The sequence below is a fragment of the Esox lucius genome, chromosome 23 (genome assembly GCF_011004845.1).
Source record: "Esox lucius isolate fEsoLuc1 chromosome 23, fEsoLuc1.pri, whole genome shotgun sequence".
NCBI lineage: Eukaryota > Metazoa > Chordata > Actinopteri > Esociformes > Esocidae > Esox > Esox lucius.
The window spans coordinates 16,739,779-16,756,261 of NC_047591.1; the positions used below are offsets into that span (position 1 = coordinate 16,739,779).

At 43.6% G+C, this 16,483-nt stretch overlaps 1 protein-coding gene and 1 long non-coding RNA gene across 5 annotated transcripts in view; one reads left to right on the forward strand and one right to left on the reverse strand.

Moving 5' to 3' along the window:
• iqsec3a (IQ motif and Sec7 domain ArfGEF 3a) overlaps positions 1–16,483 on the reverse strand; it is a 104,507-nt gene that overhangs the window by 2,005 nt on the left and 86,019 nt on the right. For 2 of the 4 annotated variants that reach the window (XR_003777857.2, XR_003777858.2), the window contains exons 8-13: positions 13,830–13,969; positions 11,545–11,670; positions 9,240–9,339; positions 7,468–7,626; positions 4,454–4,543; positions 4,087–4,184 (exon numbers count right to left, since the gene is read on the reverse strand). Coding sequence is in view for 2 of the 4 variants with exons in the window: in XM_029117028.2 (XP_028972861.2) it covers positions 4,087–4,130; positions 4,454–4,543; positions 7,468–7,626; positions 9,240–9,339; positions 11,545–11,670; positions 13,830–13,969 (659 nt within the window). In the remaining 2 variants the exon portion in view is untranslated. The remainder of the gene's footprint in view (positions 1–4,086; positions 4,185–4,453; positions 4,544–7,467; positions 7,627–9,239; positions 9,340–11,544; positions 11,671–13,829; positions 13,970–16,483) is intronic. The other 2 variants (XM_029117028.2, XM_029117029.2) reach the window with 1 other exon arrangement.
• The window catches only part of LOC117593786, a 52,185-nt gene continuing 49,629 nt past the window's right edge, over positions 13,928–16,483 (forward strand). Inside the window, exon 1 of the long non-coding RNA XR_004575222.1 lies at positions 13,928–13,995. This is a non-coding gene — a long non-coding RNA (uncharacterized LOC117593786). The remainder of the gene's footprint in view (positions 13,996–16,483) is intronic.

Here is a 16,483-nt window from a genome sequence, read left to right on the forward strand (position 1 = left end):
CTGGTGTTGGGTGAGACGGGCGCAAGGGGGAGGTAAAGAGGATGGGGGGAGGGGGGGGGTTCCACTTCTTCTGCTGGGGGAAGCCTGGTGGTTCCAAAGGGGACACCGAGGGCCAGCGTGTCTCCCTTCCAAACCACGGTTGCTGCACTAAAGGGCGCTGGACACTGGGGGTGGTGTAGGGGAGGGCAGGGGTTCTCCTAGACATCCACTCAACATATAAGTGTGTGTGTGGGGGCGGGGGGGGGGGGGGGGGGGGGGGCGTGATTAGAACATGGAACAAGGGTGAAAATAAGGGGGGGGGGGGTGGGGGTGACACATCCACAGACGTCACAGGCAACACTCATCAGAATGCATGCCTCTCATTATGACACAACGCATTTCAACTACACTGTTCACACATAGATTCGGGGTGTGTGTGGGGGGGGGGCGGGGTTACCGACTGATTGTCTTTGTCAGTGGTATATCAAATCTCCCTAACTGGAGTTGTGTGTCCTGTACCTCCGTGGGCAGGTGTCAGAGGACGGATGTCTTCGCCCTTGATCCCTACTCTCTCCTGTAACTATTAACAGTCGCGCCTTTGGGATGTGTGCACATTAAATAGCTTCACCCACTTCACACTGCATGGATAGAGTTGTATCTATACCTTTCTATGGACATTAATTTAGCAACTGTCTTCATCCACCTGCATAAATAGAGAGAGCAAAGTGTACCCATTACCATTCAGCACAGCATGGATACGATTTGAAAAACCTACAGCAGCAACTATGACAACGGCACGACTGCGGATGTTTCCTAAATAAATCTTTTCAGCAACAGGGGATGGCCCCTGCTACAAATAATCTTGCTACTTGATCCGTCGTCAAAAGGACAAAAAAAGCACAATAATTAACGGGCAGAGTGCTGTTTTGCTTGCTTGGTTAAAGGCCACTTATTTGCCTAATCAGATGCATGAGTCCTCAGCACTCTCGTCACAGCAGTGCGGCTTGGGGACCGTCCACAGTTCATTCTATTAAAGATCGCCAGCGGAGTCCGCTAAGCAGCCGCTGAGAGCACTTACGACGTAGCCCATAGGTTGCCTTCTTCTCGCGAGCAAACTAGATTCAAATCAAATTCATCGTGTGTGTAGGAAGTGCTTGTCTTAGAGCAGCACGTTCCTTTTCGTTATGGAACCGATAAAGCACTTACTGATAAAAATGGAGGGACTTTAGGATAGTAGGCTTCAGGCTACACTGTAAGCTTGGTAATGGGACAGTGACAAGAATGACTATTGACAGGTGCATATAGATTTTTTTTTTATATGGGATTCGGCTTCATGTTGCCCGTTAGCAAGATGGATGACATGGATTATCTTCCCTATGAGACTATAATGTCAGAATTCTGGGTTTGTCCCATGGCCACCCACACATTAAATGTGTCTACTTATCCATCCCCCCCATCTATCCAGAAATAGGAAGGAGACAGGCTCAAATCTAGCCTGGGTAAAAGAAAATCACTGGAAAGTGCACTGAATGGGCAAAATAGCGAAAGCAGCAATAATTCTGATTTACCTCCAAGCAGTGGTGGTGAGGAGGACTCACATGGTTACCCACCCACATTTTTCAAGACACTATCCAATCACCATTTCCTTAATATAATTAACAGCCTTCATTTTGAACATACAAAAACAACCACTGGAGGGGCAGTTACAGACTGAATGGCCCTCATTTATCATTATTGCGTAGAAACGGGCGTATATGTTGGCGTAAGATTTTGCTTACACACCTCTCACCGCCTGATTTATGAAGCTGTGCGTACCTTTAAAATCCAGGTGTACGCAATACGTGCCCTTGATAAATGCCGCGGCTGAAAACGATCGTCATTAGAATAACACGCCCCTATATATTCAAGTCTCCGCTTCCCCCACGCCCTCATTTTACGCCATGGACACACGGAAGACGGCAAAAAAGAGAAACTTCTCTGACGTGGAGAGTGAGACGATCACCAGGGAGGTAGAAAGAAATAAAATTGTTTCATTTGGCAGTTTAAAAAGCGGAATACAAGATGATGATGTGTGGAGTACCATTCATTCACATTAATAATTGCATGACAATTTGTAATATTCGTCTTATTATTTCATGATATTTATTATTAATGACGTTTATTGTTATTTAGAAGAAGAATGTCGTTATTATTATTATTTCTATTATTATTTAAATGAAGAAGAACGTCATTTTTTATTATTTTGTCAGTCTGAATTATATTTTGGTCATTAAAAGCCTTTTATTACTGAACCCAGTCCGTGCGCAACTGCCGGGCCTAACCCTGAAACGTCATGTAAAGCGCACAGGCTCGCATCTGAAGGAATACATATAAATCAAATGCTTTGGTAAAGTCACACAAATTAAACATTGAAGTCCATGTTGCACAAAAATAAACACTGAAGTTTGTAATTATGTTGTTGTTTTTTTTACAGTGGGTCATAATATATCATATCTTTTAGTTTGTCAGTGCGTTAGGATTTTGTTTCCTGCGCATTTCCGCACAAACTCAAAACGTGCGTACACCACCTCCTGAGCTGGCGTAGGATTTGAGAGTGCCGTACGCCAACGTCCATATTGATAAATCTCAAAGTCACCGTGGTTTTGGGTGTACGCCAGGTGTACGCTGGAAATTTGGTGTACGTACTTTTGATAAATGAGGGCCAATGGGTGTAGTGGTCGAAAGAGCGGCGGAATTCAGTCCAAGCTGAGTCATCAGGAAAGAGAACAATCATAATTATCACTCAGCTCCTAAAACTGGGCATGTCGATCAATCACATCATACAATCTTTGGATGAATGAGTTTTGCAATACATTTTTTATTATGTAAACTTAAAGATATCCTCCACCAGTCACTGCAGTGTGAATACAATGCATTGAGCGATGACGAAAGAAACCTTAGCTAACTAACCTGACACCTAGCTAGTTAGCTATTGTTGGATACAACCTGGCATGCTAGTTTCCCCGACTATCAAACCTGAAGAAATGCAACCCATTGGTCAGCAAAAAACCTTGACAAGAAGTAATATGGTTTGACATTAGTTAGTCATTAAAGCACGCTTGCTGTGAGTGTGTGGAGATGGGTTCTAACATACATTTGTACATTTCTGACGCTGGCAAGGCACGGACCAAAACGTCTACTAGACCCTTCAAGCCAGTATCTACACATCTGGACCTATAAACCTCCATGGCTGATAATACAACACTTCCATCTTCAACCCAGGCTTTTCTGGGAAGGCATAGCTGAAGAACAGAAGTTTAGAGGATATTGTACTTGTCAAAACCAGTGGATTTTCGCATACAAGTCATCTGGATATAATTTTCAGTTTTGAAAAAACCCTTATATCCAAAAACAAGAACCAACAACTAGAACCTTGTTTCCTTGAAGAACCCCCTCCCCCAACACTCCCATCCACGCCCCGTTCCTCCCTTGACACAGGGAAATACAAACGGTCACATACTACAGTACCATCAGAGTGCTAAATGCAAAGCCCTCTGGGTACAGTAGTTCTGGTGGTCGGATCGTTGGCGTGGAACGCCGGGTTTCCGAAGGGAGCGAGAAGGGAGGGCGAGGTGATTTCGGCGGGTGAAATCAGTCGTACATGTAGTTTACACTCCCGCTCAAAGAAAAATATTTAGGACACGGAACACACAAGCTTGCACGCACCGACACAAACACAGAAAACAGACACGAGCACACAAACAAGCTCTTCCTAGGCTGGTCACACAAAATCAAAACACCCTCTAGAATTACTGCAATTGACTTTTTCTTCAGCCCCCTGAAAGTCTCCAATCCTCTGGCAGAAGCTATTTAATAATGCACCAACCACTTCCTGTTTACCGACCTACCACTTCATGGATATGTTACGGTGCATGGGGGGCCTGGTGCGTTGTTCGATCCGAGGGTCAATAGTCAGGGTTCCACGAATCCACTCTTAACAACGGGTCTCAACACAACCTGGACTTATGTTAGGTCAGGTCCTGTGGTAGCCAGGCCTTTCCTCTAGTGACCCTAGGTAATGAGACAGACTTACCTGCATTAGGGCCTGGCCTATCAGAGGACACTTACCTCCACTGCATTGTGTCCACCTTTATCATCTTGGTCCTGCTTGCCTGTCAATCAAAATGACGCCAACTTAAGAGCTGATGGTGAGACGAGGCTGAAATCTGTGTGTGTGTGACCCAAAAAAATTTATAGTAAGACTATCCCTGCACAAACTCCAGAAGGACAGTAAACAGTAAAATAATTTTTTTTTAAATTAATTCCAGCTTAGGGTTTATGAAGGTTAAAGTTAGGAATTTTGACTGGAATAAAATTGTGTCCCAACAAGGATAGAAATTCCTAAAGGCGTTTGTGTGTTGGTCTTTGTGTGGAAAGAAGTATGTGTTACAGGACTGCATGTTAAGCTTAGGTGCGCACACACACACACACACACCTGATGGGGAGCTCTGTTTGCCACGTAGCTCCAGAGTGCCATTGTTCTTTGCTGAGAGGCCCTTGGAGCCCTGTTGTTTCTCCAACTCCCCTACAAAGGACAAAAGAAAGAGAAAGACATCAAAAAGAGATTCACACAGAAACAGAGAAGCCAAAGAGAGAGAGAGAGAGAGAGAGAGAGAGAGAAGGGCCGAGATATGGGTGGTAGGTGAGGGAGGGAATGAGATGGTATGGGTTGGGGGGGGGGGGTTAGAGTGTGTGGGTAAGGGATGGGATTAGAGCATACTGGTGGGATGAGTTTAAAAAAGGGAGAGAGAGAAAATAAGGGAGAGTAAAGAAGGAAAGAAGGAAGGAAGGAAGGAGGATAAGACAGGAAAGAGAGATGAGAAGAAATAACAAGGACAGAGAGAGTAGGAGAGAGAGGATGAGGACAGAGAGAGAAGGAGAGAGAGGATGAGGACAGAGAGAGTAGGAGAGAGAGGATGAGGACAGAGAGAGAAGGAGAGAGAGGATGAGGAAAGAGAGAGAAGGAGAGAGAGGATGAGGACAGAGAGAGTAGGAGAGAGAGGATGAGGACAGAGAGAGAAGACAGAATGACTCACAGAGGCAAGGGCAGAGAGCACAAACAGCAAAGACAGAACGACAAAGGGCAGCATCTGAAAAGAAAAATCCTCTTTCTTTGCAGACAGACAGGCAGACAGTCGGAGAGAGAGACAGTCAGACAGAGACAGACAGACACAGACAAAGTCAGACAGACACAGACAGAAAGAGAAAGACAGACAAAGACAGACAGACAGACAGACACAGACAAAGACAGACACACCGACAGACAGACACAGAAGGACAGACAGAGTAACCCCAGGAAAAGCCTGGCAGCATGGTGTTGAGTCCTTCACCACCTCCCCAATGACACTACCATTGGTAATGTGCCACACCACCTTACTGTCTACAAGTCACGTCCAACTCTAGGGTTAATGATGATAGCCAAATGTTGTTTAGGCCCCATTACTGCTGCATTTGTACTCTGACGTAGCGGTGCTTAAACAGGATGACAGTGCCGAGTAGTTCAGTCATGTTAATGTTTCTTTTTGTTCCTCCACTGGACGGAGTGGGCGAAAATCCTTTTTCGGAGTGGGCACAGAAATTCCCTTTCATTTCTCCAAGAGGAAACAAAAAACAGAAAATCAGTCTGCGACAGGCTTACACAAGGAACAACAACGGTCCTCTGTGTGGGGGTTTATATCCAATGTGTGTGTGAAATGGTCGCCGGAGGAAACCCTGCGCATCGACCCCCAGCATCGACCCCTGTCCTCCCTGAGGCCCTGCCTGTCAGCGCTGGGTTGGAGTCAGTCCTCCAGGATCCATCCCATGGACCTTTACTCTCCAGAACACAGAAGGGCAATGAACTCAGATCTGATCCCTGTAGGGCCGCTCTCCCTCTGACTGATGCCCATTGGCAGCAGGACACCTGAGAGCTATCTGCCCTCAAATCCGTCCATGTGTGGGTACCACACACACACACACACACACACACACACACACACACACACACACACACACACACTCTCTCGCTCTCATCCAAATATCTTCTGCCTGGATGCTTTCAGGACGGCTGCCCTCTTTTCTCCTCTGCTGTGTTCTATTTCTGTTCTGGGTATTTGGCCACAGTGCAGCAAAGGAAAACAAGTAAAGGTCAGTGGCCAGTGTCTCTGTCAGGAGCCAGACTGAGAGACCTGGATCACTGGACTGCTTTCAGCCTAGAACTAATACTTCACTTGGGCATAAGCCAAATTCCAAAGACTCCACATCCCTAGCCCAAGGATTAAATCTCTAAAGGCCTTGTTTGAGAGATGGAGTACAGACTTGCTGATGGGCTGAGTGGAAGCTTCATCAAATTGGATTCCCTTGTCCAATCGTTTCAGATCTACATAAGTGTTATGGGCTAGGAGATGATTTGGGATTTCAGCAAGTCTCTGTAAAACGTCTATTACTTGAAAGGCCATTTTTCCCTCTTTGGTATTCTTCAGTCAACCCTACCTTTCAATCTGTGGTGTTTCTATATCCCCATCCTGTCTGTCCTCAAATAGGCTATCAGAGTGTTGGCAGCACAGCCGGTTAACCTCCAAGTTGACATCCTGGGTTTATTCCAGAATAAGGCTGATAAGATATCACCTCTTTCCAATGAGAAGTAAATGAAATAACAACACACACAATGACATTCAGACTGGCACATAAACACTTAACACACAAACACACACACACACACACAGATGCTCAACTGACAAAAACAAAAATGTAGAGTAGGCAACAGGCTGTGCTCAGATAGACACACAGACACACGCACAGACACACAGACACACACACAGACACACACACAGACACACACACAGACACGTGTTGCTGGACCCCGAGGCAGAATGCCACGACCAAAGTCCCCAGCGTCATGTTATGTGCCTTCTGAAGCAGATCCCATGCTGCTCTGGCTCTTATCACGATGCTCAGTTAATCAGGCAGACCAGGAACCAACAGCTCTATGAATGCATTTAATATCCACTATCGGACAGATCACCACTAAGTGTTCATGAAGGAAAAATAACAATGATATGAAAAAAGAACTTGATTTTGGTTTTATTTTCATGACCTTGTTACCGTTGGCATCTGTGTCAAAGTCATGGAGAAGGTGAAATCCAAACCTGTTACATGCATGCGACTCTGTGGGTGGATTTGAACAAATCAACTCCCAAGTGGTCCTAAGACCACCAATGATGAAACCATCATAACAATATTTTTGCTTTAAATAGACTTATTTAGTAAAAATGCCATAGAAGTTTTGCCCTCAAAGTGACTCTCTAGTAATAATGTACTACAGGATGTGTATATGCAATGGAGGATTCATAGACACATCAAAGATGCAATGAGGTTATTAAACAAAGGGGTGTGGCTACATGCCTGGTGCATCGTAGCCACACCCCTTTGTCGAGACAGACACATGTACCCGTCCTCCACAGTACTCACATTCAATGCGTATCTGTTCCATCTCTGACACCTCAGCAATGGACTCCTTCAGATCTTCCAGAAACTTGAGCAGCTCCTCGGCGCTCTGGGCACAGAAGTTAAGCACCTGCTTCTTGTCTGAGCCGAAGGGCGAGACAATGGTGATGCCATGGGGGTAGTCTATTGGAAAGATAATGATGACAACCTCGGAACTGCTTTCCACAAACCTACTCACACTACAGACAGTCCACGTATGCTAACATGTTGGTAGCACTAAACCGCAGGCGGACCTGGCGGGAATCAACCCCATTGAACTGCTGGTTCTGACCAAGCGAGCCAACATATTCTAGTTTCCAATTGCAATAAAGACCTATGAAAGTTTACAAGGTGAGACATCTATGAGAGACTCACTATATCTAAAGGAATTCAACCAGGTACCAGCGGCCTCTAGCCTAAATGACCGGTGGAGGATTCACGGCTACATTACTTTTCTAATAAACAACGCAATATGGAGCAACCAAGGTAAAGCAGAATCTAAATAACAATAAACCATCAGTGTTTTGCTATGAACATTTCAACAGCAATGTTACACCAAACAGAAAATCTGGTTAAAAAACGATTCACAAAACAAAATCAAGTTAACAGGACATAAATAAAAGGAAAAGGACCCAGACACAGAACATCACTCCCAGATGATTAAAGTACAAACAATTCCCTCACATCTAGATGGGAGGCAGGAGCAACACAAAATAAATAACAGAACACTTTTCTTTCCATCCCTGGAAGAGCGAATAAGCAGAATCAGCCAATAAATTCATGCGGGAAATGCAATTCGTCGCAAGTGTTTTCTGTTTTCATTTCTCACTACTGGTGCTCCGACGGGCCTCGCTTTCCCCCACTCTTTTAAATGGCACTTTGATGGCAGAGGCACTGCTTCTTTCTAGCCTGAGGCGAGAGGGAAGGAATATCCTGGTATGATAGATTTTATATTCTCATATCATCTGCCTAGCTGAATGCAAACTGTTTGGAGGCTCAGGAGGAGAAAGTAGATAACGGGCTGCATCCAAACTCTGTTTCTTTCTAATTTCACTGTGCGACCGGGTGTGATTCCATTATGAAAACATACACATCCTCTCCATGCTGAATCCTCACATCTATAACTGTATAATTCTTGGTTGGCTGGCTTTTCCAACACACCAGTTCCCATGGATGGATTCATTGTAAATATAGGGAGAGTATTTCCCCCCTCATCTGTTTTGTGTGAAATCGCACAACCAGTTATATGTTCTAGATATTGATACATGCCATGACAGTATCTTGGTTTAATCATGTACATTATGTTAAGCAAATATCAAAATGTTTGTTGAATAGATAATGTAAATAATATCAATCAGTTCTAACACAATATATCAATTGGACACAGTAATCTCAACATCAAGGGGAATGTTTCGTAAGAGAGGGGCAAGAGTTTAATGGGCTGAGAAATAGCTGCTGTATTTCCATAAAACATCAACAGACTACAACATCCCAGATGGTTACAGCAAGTTCAGTAAGTTCACACAACATCTGATAGGAGTTATCTACTATTTATGTATCTCTTGCACTCATTTCTGCTGTGTTTATAAGCCCCTCCCCATGGCTCAACAACCTGTAAGGATATACAGTACTTGAAGACCAGGATGAGCCACGGAACATCTCGTTTCCAGAAACTGCCCCTATATCTATGGTGGTGGTGTTAGAGGAGGTGGTGTTGGTGGTGTTAGAGGAGGTGGTGGGGGTGTTAGAGGACTTACACTCGTTCTCAAAGAGCTGGAAGTGCATTCCCAGCAGCCCCATGGCTTTACAGAAGGTGTAGGCTGCTGAACTCTTCTTCTTTGGACAGAGCTTCAGGATCTGAGAGTAGAAAACAGGGACAGGTGATATGTTAGGCTGGTATATCTCATTAGACTATCAACCTTTCACAAACTGAGGTGGTCTCTCATACAATACACTGATTTGGCTTACATCTGGAATACATGGCAAATTTCCATTTCGGATTGTTAATTCAGCTTGCAACTGACTGCAGGTTTATTTCTCCAGCCTAGAGATTGGAGAAATAACCCAGAAGATGAGGGTTTTCCGATTCACTACCAGTGAGCCCTTGAGCAAGACACATAACCTGCAAAAACTGTTACAGGGCACATGCTTGCCCGATGGTTTGTATGCAGAGCAAAAATACACAGAAACCACTTAAATAATATAATTGTATTAAATACCATATAATTGTTTAAAGCTTTTTCTCCTGAACCTTCATTAGCATTTTTAGGCGTTATGGTTGGATTACAGTTGGGTTAAGGTTATAGCTAGCTTAATATTACGGGTTCACTTTAATGTAATCCGAGATGCTTTGCTTTGGTTTTTCAACACTGTTATTTCCTGTCCCAGAAACCTATGAAAATGCTGTTCAAATATGATATCTGTGATAAAAATCAATGATAAATGAATACAAACAGTTGTGACTGCCACTATCTATCCTCGGACAAACACATATTTCTGTGATTCACATGGGTCATAGTAACCTTCAAAGAGCTGATTTACTGCAGCGTAGGCTATAATCTCTCCGGCAAATATCACATTTCTGGAATAAGAAACAAATGCTGTAATAGCACTGCAGCTTTTGAGATCTTTACAAAGAAGGGGTTTGTGAGCGTTTGAGTGCGAACAGATATACCTAAATGGAATAGAAAGAAACAGAAAGGGAGAGAGATACTCAGTGACAGAGATGAGTGAGAGGGATGGAAAGAGAGAGAAATAAGCTGAGAAAAAAGAAAGAGAGAAAGAGAGAGGGGCGCTCTCATACAGACACTACAGAAAGATGATATAATCTTTTCAGCACTGATCCTGCAGGGCCTTTTTGGTAAGCCAACATATTAAACCAATACATCACAATGACACTCACGGCTGCGGCAGACGAGAGGGTTGGAACCGCAAGAATAATGATCGACTCATAAAGGAAGAATTCCCTTATGATCAGTTTCACACAGTAAAAGAAATATGAAATTGCAAAGTTAACATGGATCCTGTGGCCTTCTGTCGGAGTAGCCGTGAGAACAATTTCTCTCAACAACCGCCCTCTTAATTATGTGTAATTGCATAAAACTCAAGAGTGTGTCCTAATTCTTTTTTTTCCTTCTTAAAAAATGGGTTTCAGTGAAGTAATTATGACATTCTCTTTGTGCTGAATCAACAGTTTTCCTCTGAGACCTGGTAAGAGGATTTCTTTCTGGCCCGGCAAAGAACAAGCATTTTTAAAAACTCCTTTCCTCCCTTCCAGACCAAATTACTTTATAGTGTCGGTGAAGGCAGCATAGAAAAATGTACGTTTTTATTTGCCTCATTTTTGTTTGAGACGTGTTAAGAAGAAAACTGGTATAATTATGGGAGCTGCTTAGTACTTCACAGAGATAACCTTTGGAGTTGCCCTAATGGCTGTATTAATTATAAAAGTTTAATCTGTGATTAATTCCAAGGCCCATTCGATTTGACTTTGTCCTAATTAATGACTTCTCAGAACAGTGCGGACCCGAATGAGAGCTAGGACTTCATTATTGACCCTAACTGGTTACTTCCTTTTCCAGATGATTATGTTTTTACTAAGGGAACTGTGGACAGTATTTAGCATTCTGCATTATATATTATTTAAGAAATGTCCATAAAGCTTGAGTCATGTAGAAAGTCTTGAGAAAATAGTTCCCTCTGAGAGAGTCCAGTACGAGTACAAGCCTCAAGAAACAGGAAGTTTACAGATTTAATATGTGTGGCAGGCAAATCAATGCTGCCTATGTGTATACAAGACTGTGGTCTACCAAATTTCACAAGTTAACAACAATCGTGAGATAATAGTTAATTCCTTTACAGTTTGGAAATGTTGCTACTTTTAGGATACTACACTTCCCAAAATTCCTCTTGGTGCAAATCAATTCAATCCAAATAGGTATATACTTGCAGAGCCATAATCCCATAAATATGTCACCTAGAATCCCCAGGAGGGTGTAACATTATTTCTAAAGAAAATAAAAAATTTCCCACAATCACAGTCACAGAGTGATGGGCTCTTACCACAATGAGGTCATTGAAGAGGAAGACTTCTCTCTGGTGGGCCGCCTGTTTCTGGGCTTTGTTGACGTCTGTCACCTCAAACAGACGGCTACAGCACACCAATCTCCTGTGGGGAACAGAGAGAACCTACAGATAGAAAAGTGAAAGGGAGAGTGAGAGTGAGGGGAAAAAAGAGCGAGAAAAATAGATAATTATTTTAGAAAAAGCAAATTTGGCACAGTACAACTTCTTTACATAGCTACATTTGACCAATAACATTTTTCTCTTTACAGACACGAAATGATGCACTACCCTTTTCACCATTAGTTGGAAACAGCGATTATATGCACTCGTCAATAACTGCCTCCATAAATCCAAGGGATTCTGCCGCATAATGTCTTATTGATTCATTCTGCTCAGGCACAGACAGGACACCTATGCCTGTCGAAAAGGACCGTTAAGTCTACTGCTTAGTACATTTTGCTGTCCCACAGTGAAACAGGAGGATCATAAAGAAGCAGAAAGCGGAGTGACGGAGAACGGAAAGAGGCCATCAATCTCTCTGTCCTCCATTCACTTCCCAAGAAACGTCTTCCAGCCTGCAAGGCGTTTCCCATGGTACTGTGAACAAGGTCAAGTTGTTCCTCTTCTCCCTCTCCATCTTGCCCTCGGCGATCATGTAGTTACACCAGGAGAGTAGCTGCTGCCTTGGCAAGAGCAAATAGGGATCCAAATAAAATAATGAAAATGTTTCTTGTTTTTGGTACACGCTTGCACATAACATGAAACAACCTAAAGCGAAGTTTAACTAATACTGTTCCTCAAACCAGACCGCTGCACAAAGTGGCAGTATTGAACTAATAGCACCAACTGCACAGGGAGCTTCATCGTAGGCTCAAGGCTTATGCTAGGTCTCTTCAGAAAAATAATAATGGAGTATCCCTCTGAGGAATACATGAGAATTAAGTGGAGACGACGCTAACTCGGCCAGTCTACGTAGGATTAAGCAGTGGAGCTGTAGTCTTAGGGTCTAACATAACAATGATGACGCAGGATGTTCACTAGGGTTGTACAGTCATGTGAAAAAGCGAGTACACCCCCCCCCCCCCCATCGAAATGTGTCCCTTTCTGCACATTTGGAGACACATATCGGAGCTAAACTCCAACCATGCTCATTGATAGAGGTAACCCGATTAAACACATCCTGGACAAAAGACTTTGAAGACGGGTGAACCAGGGAACGGGTTGAGAAACAGACGGAGGTAAAGGTTGGCAATGATGATGGAGGGATAAGAAAGCACGAAAAAAGGGAGAGTGGGTAGCTGACCATCGCGGGGTGCGCTACAACCAGCCCTGTGGGGTCCAAGCAGTTTCCACTGGGAAGCATCATCACAGAGAAATCCTGTCTGTGATTTGGTGCATTTCTATGTAAGCAGATTACACTGCAAAACATGGCCTTAGGAGAATGACTCCAAAACCCCTCAGAGCTCTTTCATCCCTCTCTCCGTTCCCCCTCAATCTTCCCTAAATCCGTGAATCCCGCCCCTGCTGTCCATCACTCCATCCTCCCTGTGATCCTTCGTTCACCTCTACCCCCATTTTATATGACTTCACCTCCTCCCCCAGTCACTCTCTTTTTGCCCCCGTTTCCTCTCTCACTCACCGCTACTGCCGCCTTTAATACCGCCGTCTCGCCTCCATTTCTCTCTTACTGAATGGTTATATACAAAAGGTTTAAAGCGGTCAAATGTTTTACGTCGGTTTACTTCCCTCTCCTCTTTCCATGTCCCCACAGACAAACACTGATACCTCCATCTCCATTCTGGCAGTAAGCAAGCGTCTCATTAGGCTGACTATGAAACATGCAGGACAATGAAAAAACAATAACCTTCCATAGTGGTTGAAAGGCTGTAGATTGACTGTCATTTTTCACCTGGACCACAGAATTGTTGAGTACTACTGTACTGTAAGTACTACTGTTTTGTACTGTATGTAAAAAAAAAAAAAATTGTGTGTGTGTGTGTTTGTGAAACAGAGAACCCAATGTTGTTTTTTGTAGTCTTGAAGTGTGTGTGGGTGTGCTTTGGAATTAAACAGATATCGAGCGCATTGGCGATGCGTTCCCTGTGGCCAGAAGGCGCAGGTCAACTTTGAGCGTGGACAGACGACATGTCCGTTGGACAAAAGGCTACCCGCACGCATTGGCACTCGGCACATTCGCCACATTAGACAGATGTAGACCAGACCGGGGACATATGGTCTCACGGCTCTGAGTGCCGTTGTGCCGGGTAACAAGGGTTCCTTACCGTCTTCATGCCCACAATAGACTGCTCCACCTTGGTAACGTAGGTGACGTGGTCCTCATTGGAGCGTAGCTCCCTCTGCTGGATCCTCTCATAGATTCCCACCACCATGTCTCTGGGGATGTCTGCTCCGTCGTCCACGCCTGGGAAACAAACATGCAGACCACAGGTAAGGGCAGACACTCACTGATGCACACGTTCATACGTGTATGCACAAGCCTACACACTAAACTACTGTGAAATAATGTCACTATAAGCCACTGTAAAATACTTTGAGTTACTGTTAACTACTTACTGTAAGCTACAACAAGTGTAAGCTATTATTAATTACTGTGAGCTACTGTAAACGGATTCAAGGTCATTTATGCTACTGTAAAGTAATTTAGGCTACTTTAACTACTGTTACTGTAAACTACTGTAATCTATTGTTAATGCACTGTAAGCCACATTTAACAAACTTGAGGTACTTTAACCTACAGTTAACTATTTTAAGCTTCTTTAAACTACTGTTTCTGAAAGTTACTGTAAACTAATTTAAGCGTATTTTACACTTAGTTACAATAAGCTATTGCAATTGTGGCAGCACGTACAGTACCGTGCATTGGCGATGCGTACAAATCATTATTTAATTTCCCTATCTGTAGAAAGAGGACATCCCGCTGCACATTCAGTGTCTACTGTCGGCACACATACAGTATGTGCATGTAGGTATTCACTTCAGCGTGGAGTGTGGAGACAGGAGGGCTGAGTGCTGAATACTCAGTATTCTGCGTCAGAGTCCTGCTGTGTTGCCCCCTGCTCCTGTCCAAAGGCCAGGGAATATGTCAGTGCTCTGGGACGCGGCAGCCTCCCACACAGTGACATGTTGTTCACTAAACTTCTTACACACACACACCCGCAATGAACACACCCAGTCATGTTTAAAGAACACAATCAAACACACTTATTGAAGAGCAGACCATCAAATGCAGATATACAGTCCTGTAGAAAAGGAGGCCCACTTGCTGTGAAGCTGTCTCTTGTTTTTTCACATATCTGGATATTTGGATGTGTGAGCTTCACTACAATATTCTTGATGGATAAAGGAAAGCTTATTAAATGAATGACACTGAAATGTTGTACTTTGAAATCACAAATTCTTCAAAAAGCTCAATGTGGAAAAGTACACCCGTAGATTCAGTAGCAGGTGTTGCTCCCTTTGGCTGAAATAACTTCATATAGCCATTTCTTTGAACTGTTTATCAGCCTCTTACATCAACTGGAAGGAATTTATGCCCACTTTTCTTTAGCAAACTGCTTCCAATATGTCATGTTTGAGGGCTTTCTTGCCTGCACAGCCCACTTCAAGTCCTCCAACAGCATTTCAATAGGATTGAGATCTGAGCTTTGACTCTGCTATAACCCTCCATTTCTTCTGTTGTAGCTTGTGTGTTGAAGTATTATCATGTTGCAAGACTTGATGATGACAAATTGGCCAGCACCAACCCATAACGCCACCACCTCTATGTTTAACGGCTGGTGTGAGTTTTGTTTCCATCAAAAATGAAGTGTCTGGAACCGTAGCCAAACAACTCCACATTTGACTCAACTGTCCAGAGCACATTCTTCCAGTAGTTTTGGTCTTGGACCCAGGTGCCGTCTGGTAAATGTCAATTGTGTGTTGATATTCTTTTTTTAAAGTAGATTGACAGTGGTGTGGAATTTTCAGTAGACTGCGGCGTTCCTACCCTGGTGCACGCACCAACCAGCCGGCACACACGCTCAAAATAGGAAAAGCAGTAGCAATTTTTAGGGCCTGACACTCAGGTCCTTAAGTAATGTGATTCCACAATCAGCAGCTACATAGCACTTCATCCCCTCAACTGGATACTGGAGGACGTCATTTGGCCAGTCGTCTGCCCTCCAGACAAACCCCATCTTAGCCACGGTGGTCCTTCGGGAAGCCAATGAGGCGGCTAGGTCGAGCACGTTTTGGAGAAATGGAGACAATCATCTGGGCAGTGACACAGACGTACCCTGGGATATTCTGAGGCATCATTCCACATTATGAAGTCAGCTGAGTAGGACAGGGAGATGGAATGCACGAGGGTGTGTGGGTGTGCTGGGGTGAGAGGACTGGTTACTGTGTGTTTTTCACAGTTTCTTTTTTTCTATTTGTGTCACTGCACAAATACCGGTTACACCTCTCTGTTTGACTCACAGAAGATAGGAGGGCCAGCTAAAACAAGCCTTGCCCTTCTTGGATCTGACACAATATTTTACTTACACTTACTGTAGCAGAATAACCGAAACCCTAACCCTAATTAAGTGACCTACATTACATGTTGTTCAAGGTGAATGTTTTCCATAATTGTGTTTTAATAGTACAGGTATATGATGGTTTATTTTCTATATGTTGTAACACAGGGCTCGGCTGTAAAATAGACCTGGGTCTCAGTCTGTGTCTCTGTACAAATAGGAAAGAAACATTTATAATTTCTAGAACGCAGCACAATTAGATAAATGCAGAGTAATACTATGTACATAAAGGATGTCATAAGTTGGTATATCAACAGTCAAATGTATACACTGTATGTATAACAAATGGATGATATGGTACAGTAGAAGTAATTATACTAATTTGATTCAGTGTCTACTAACTCCATCAGGTGGAACAG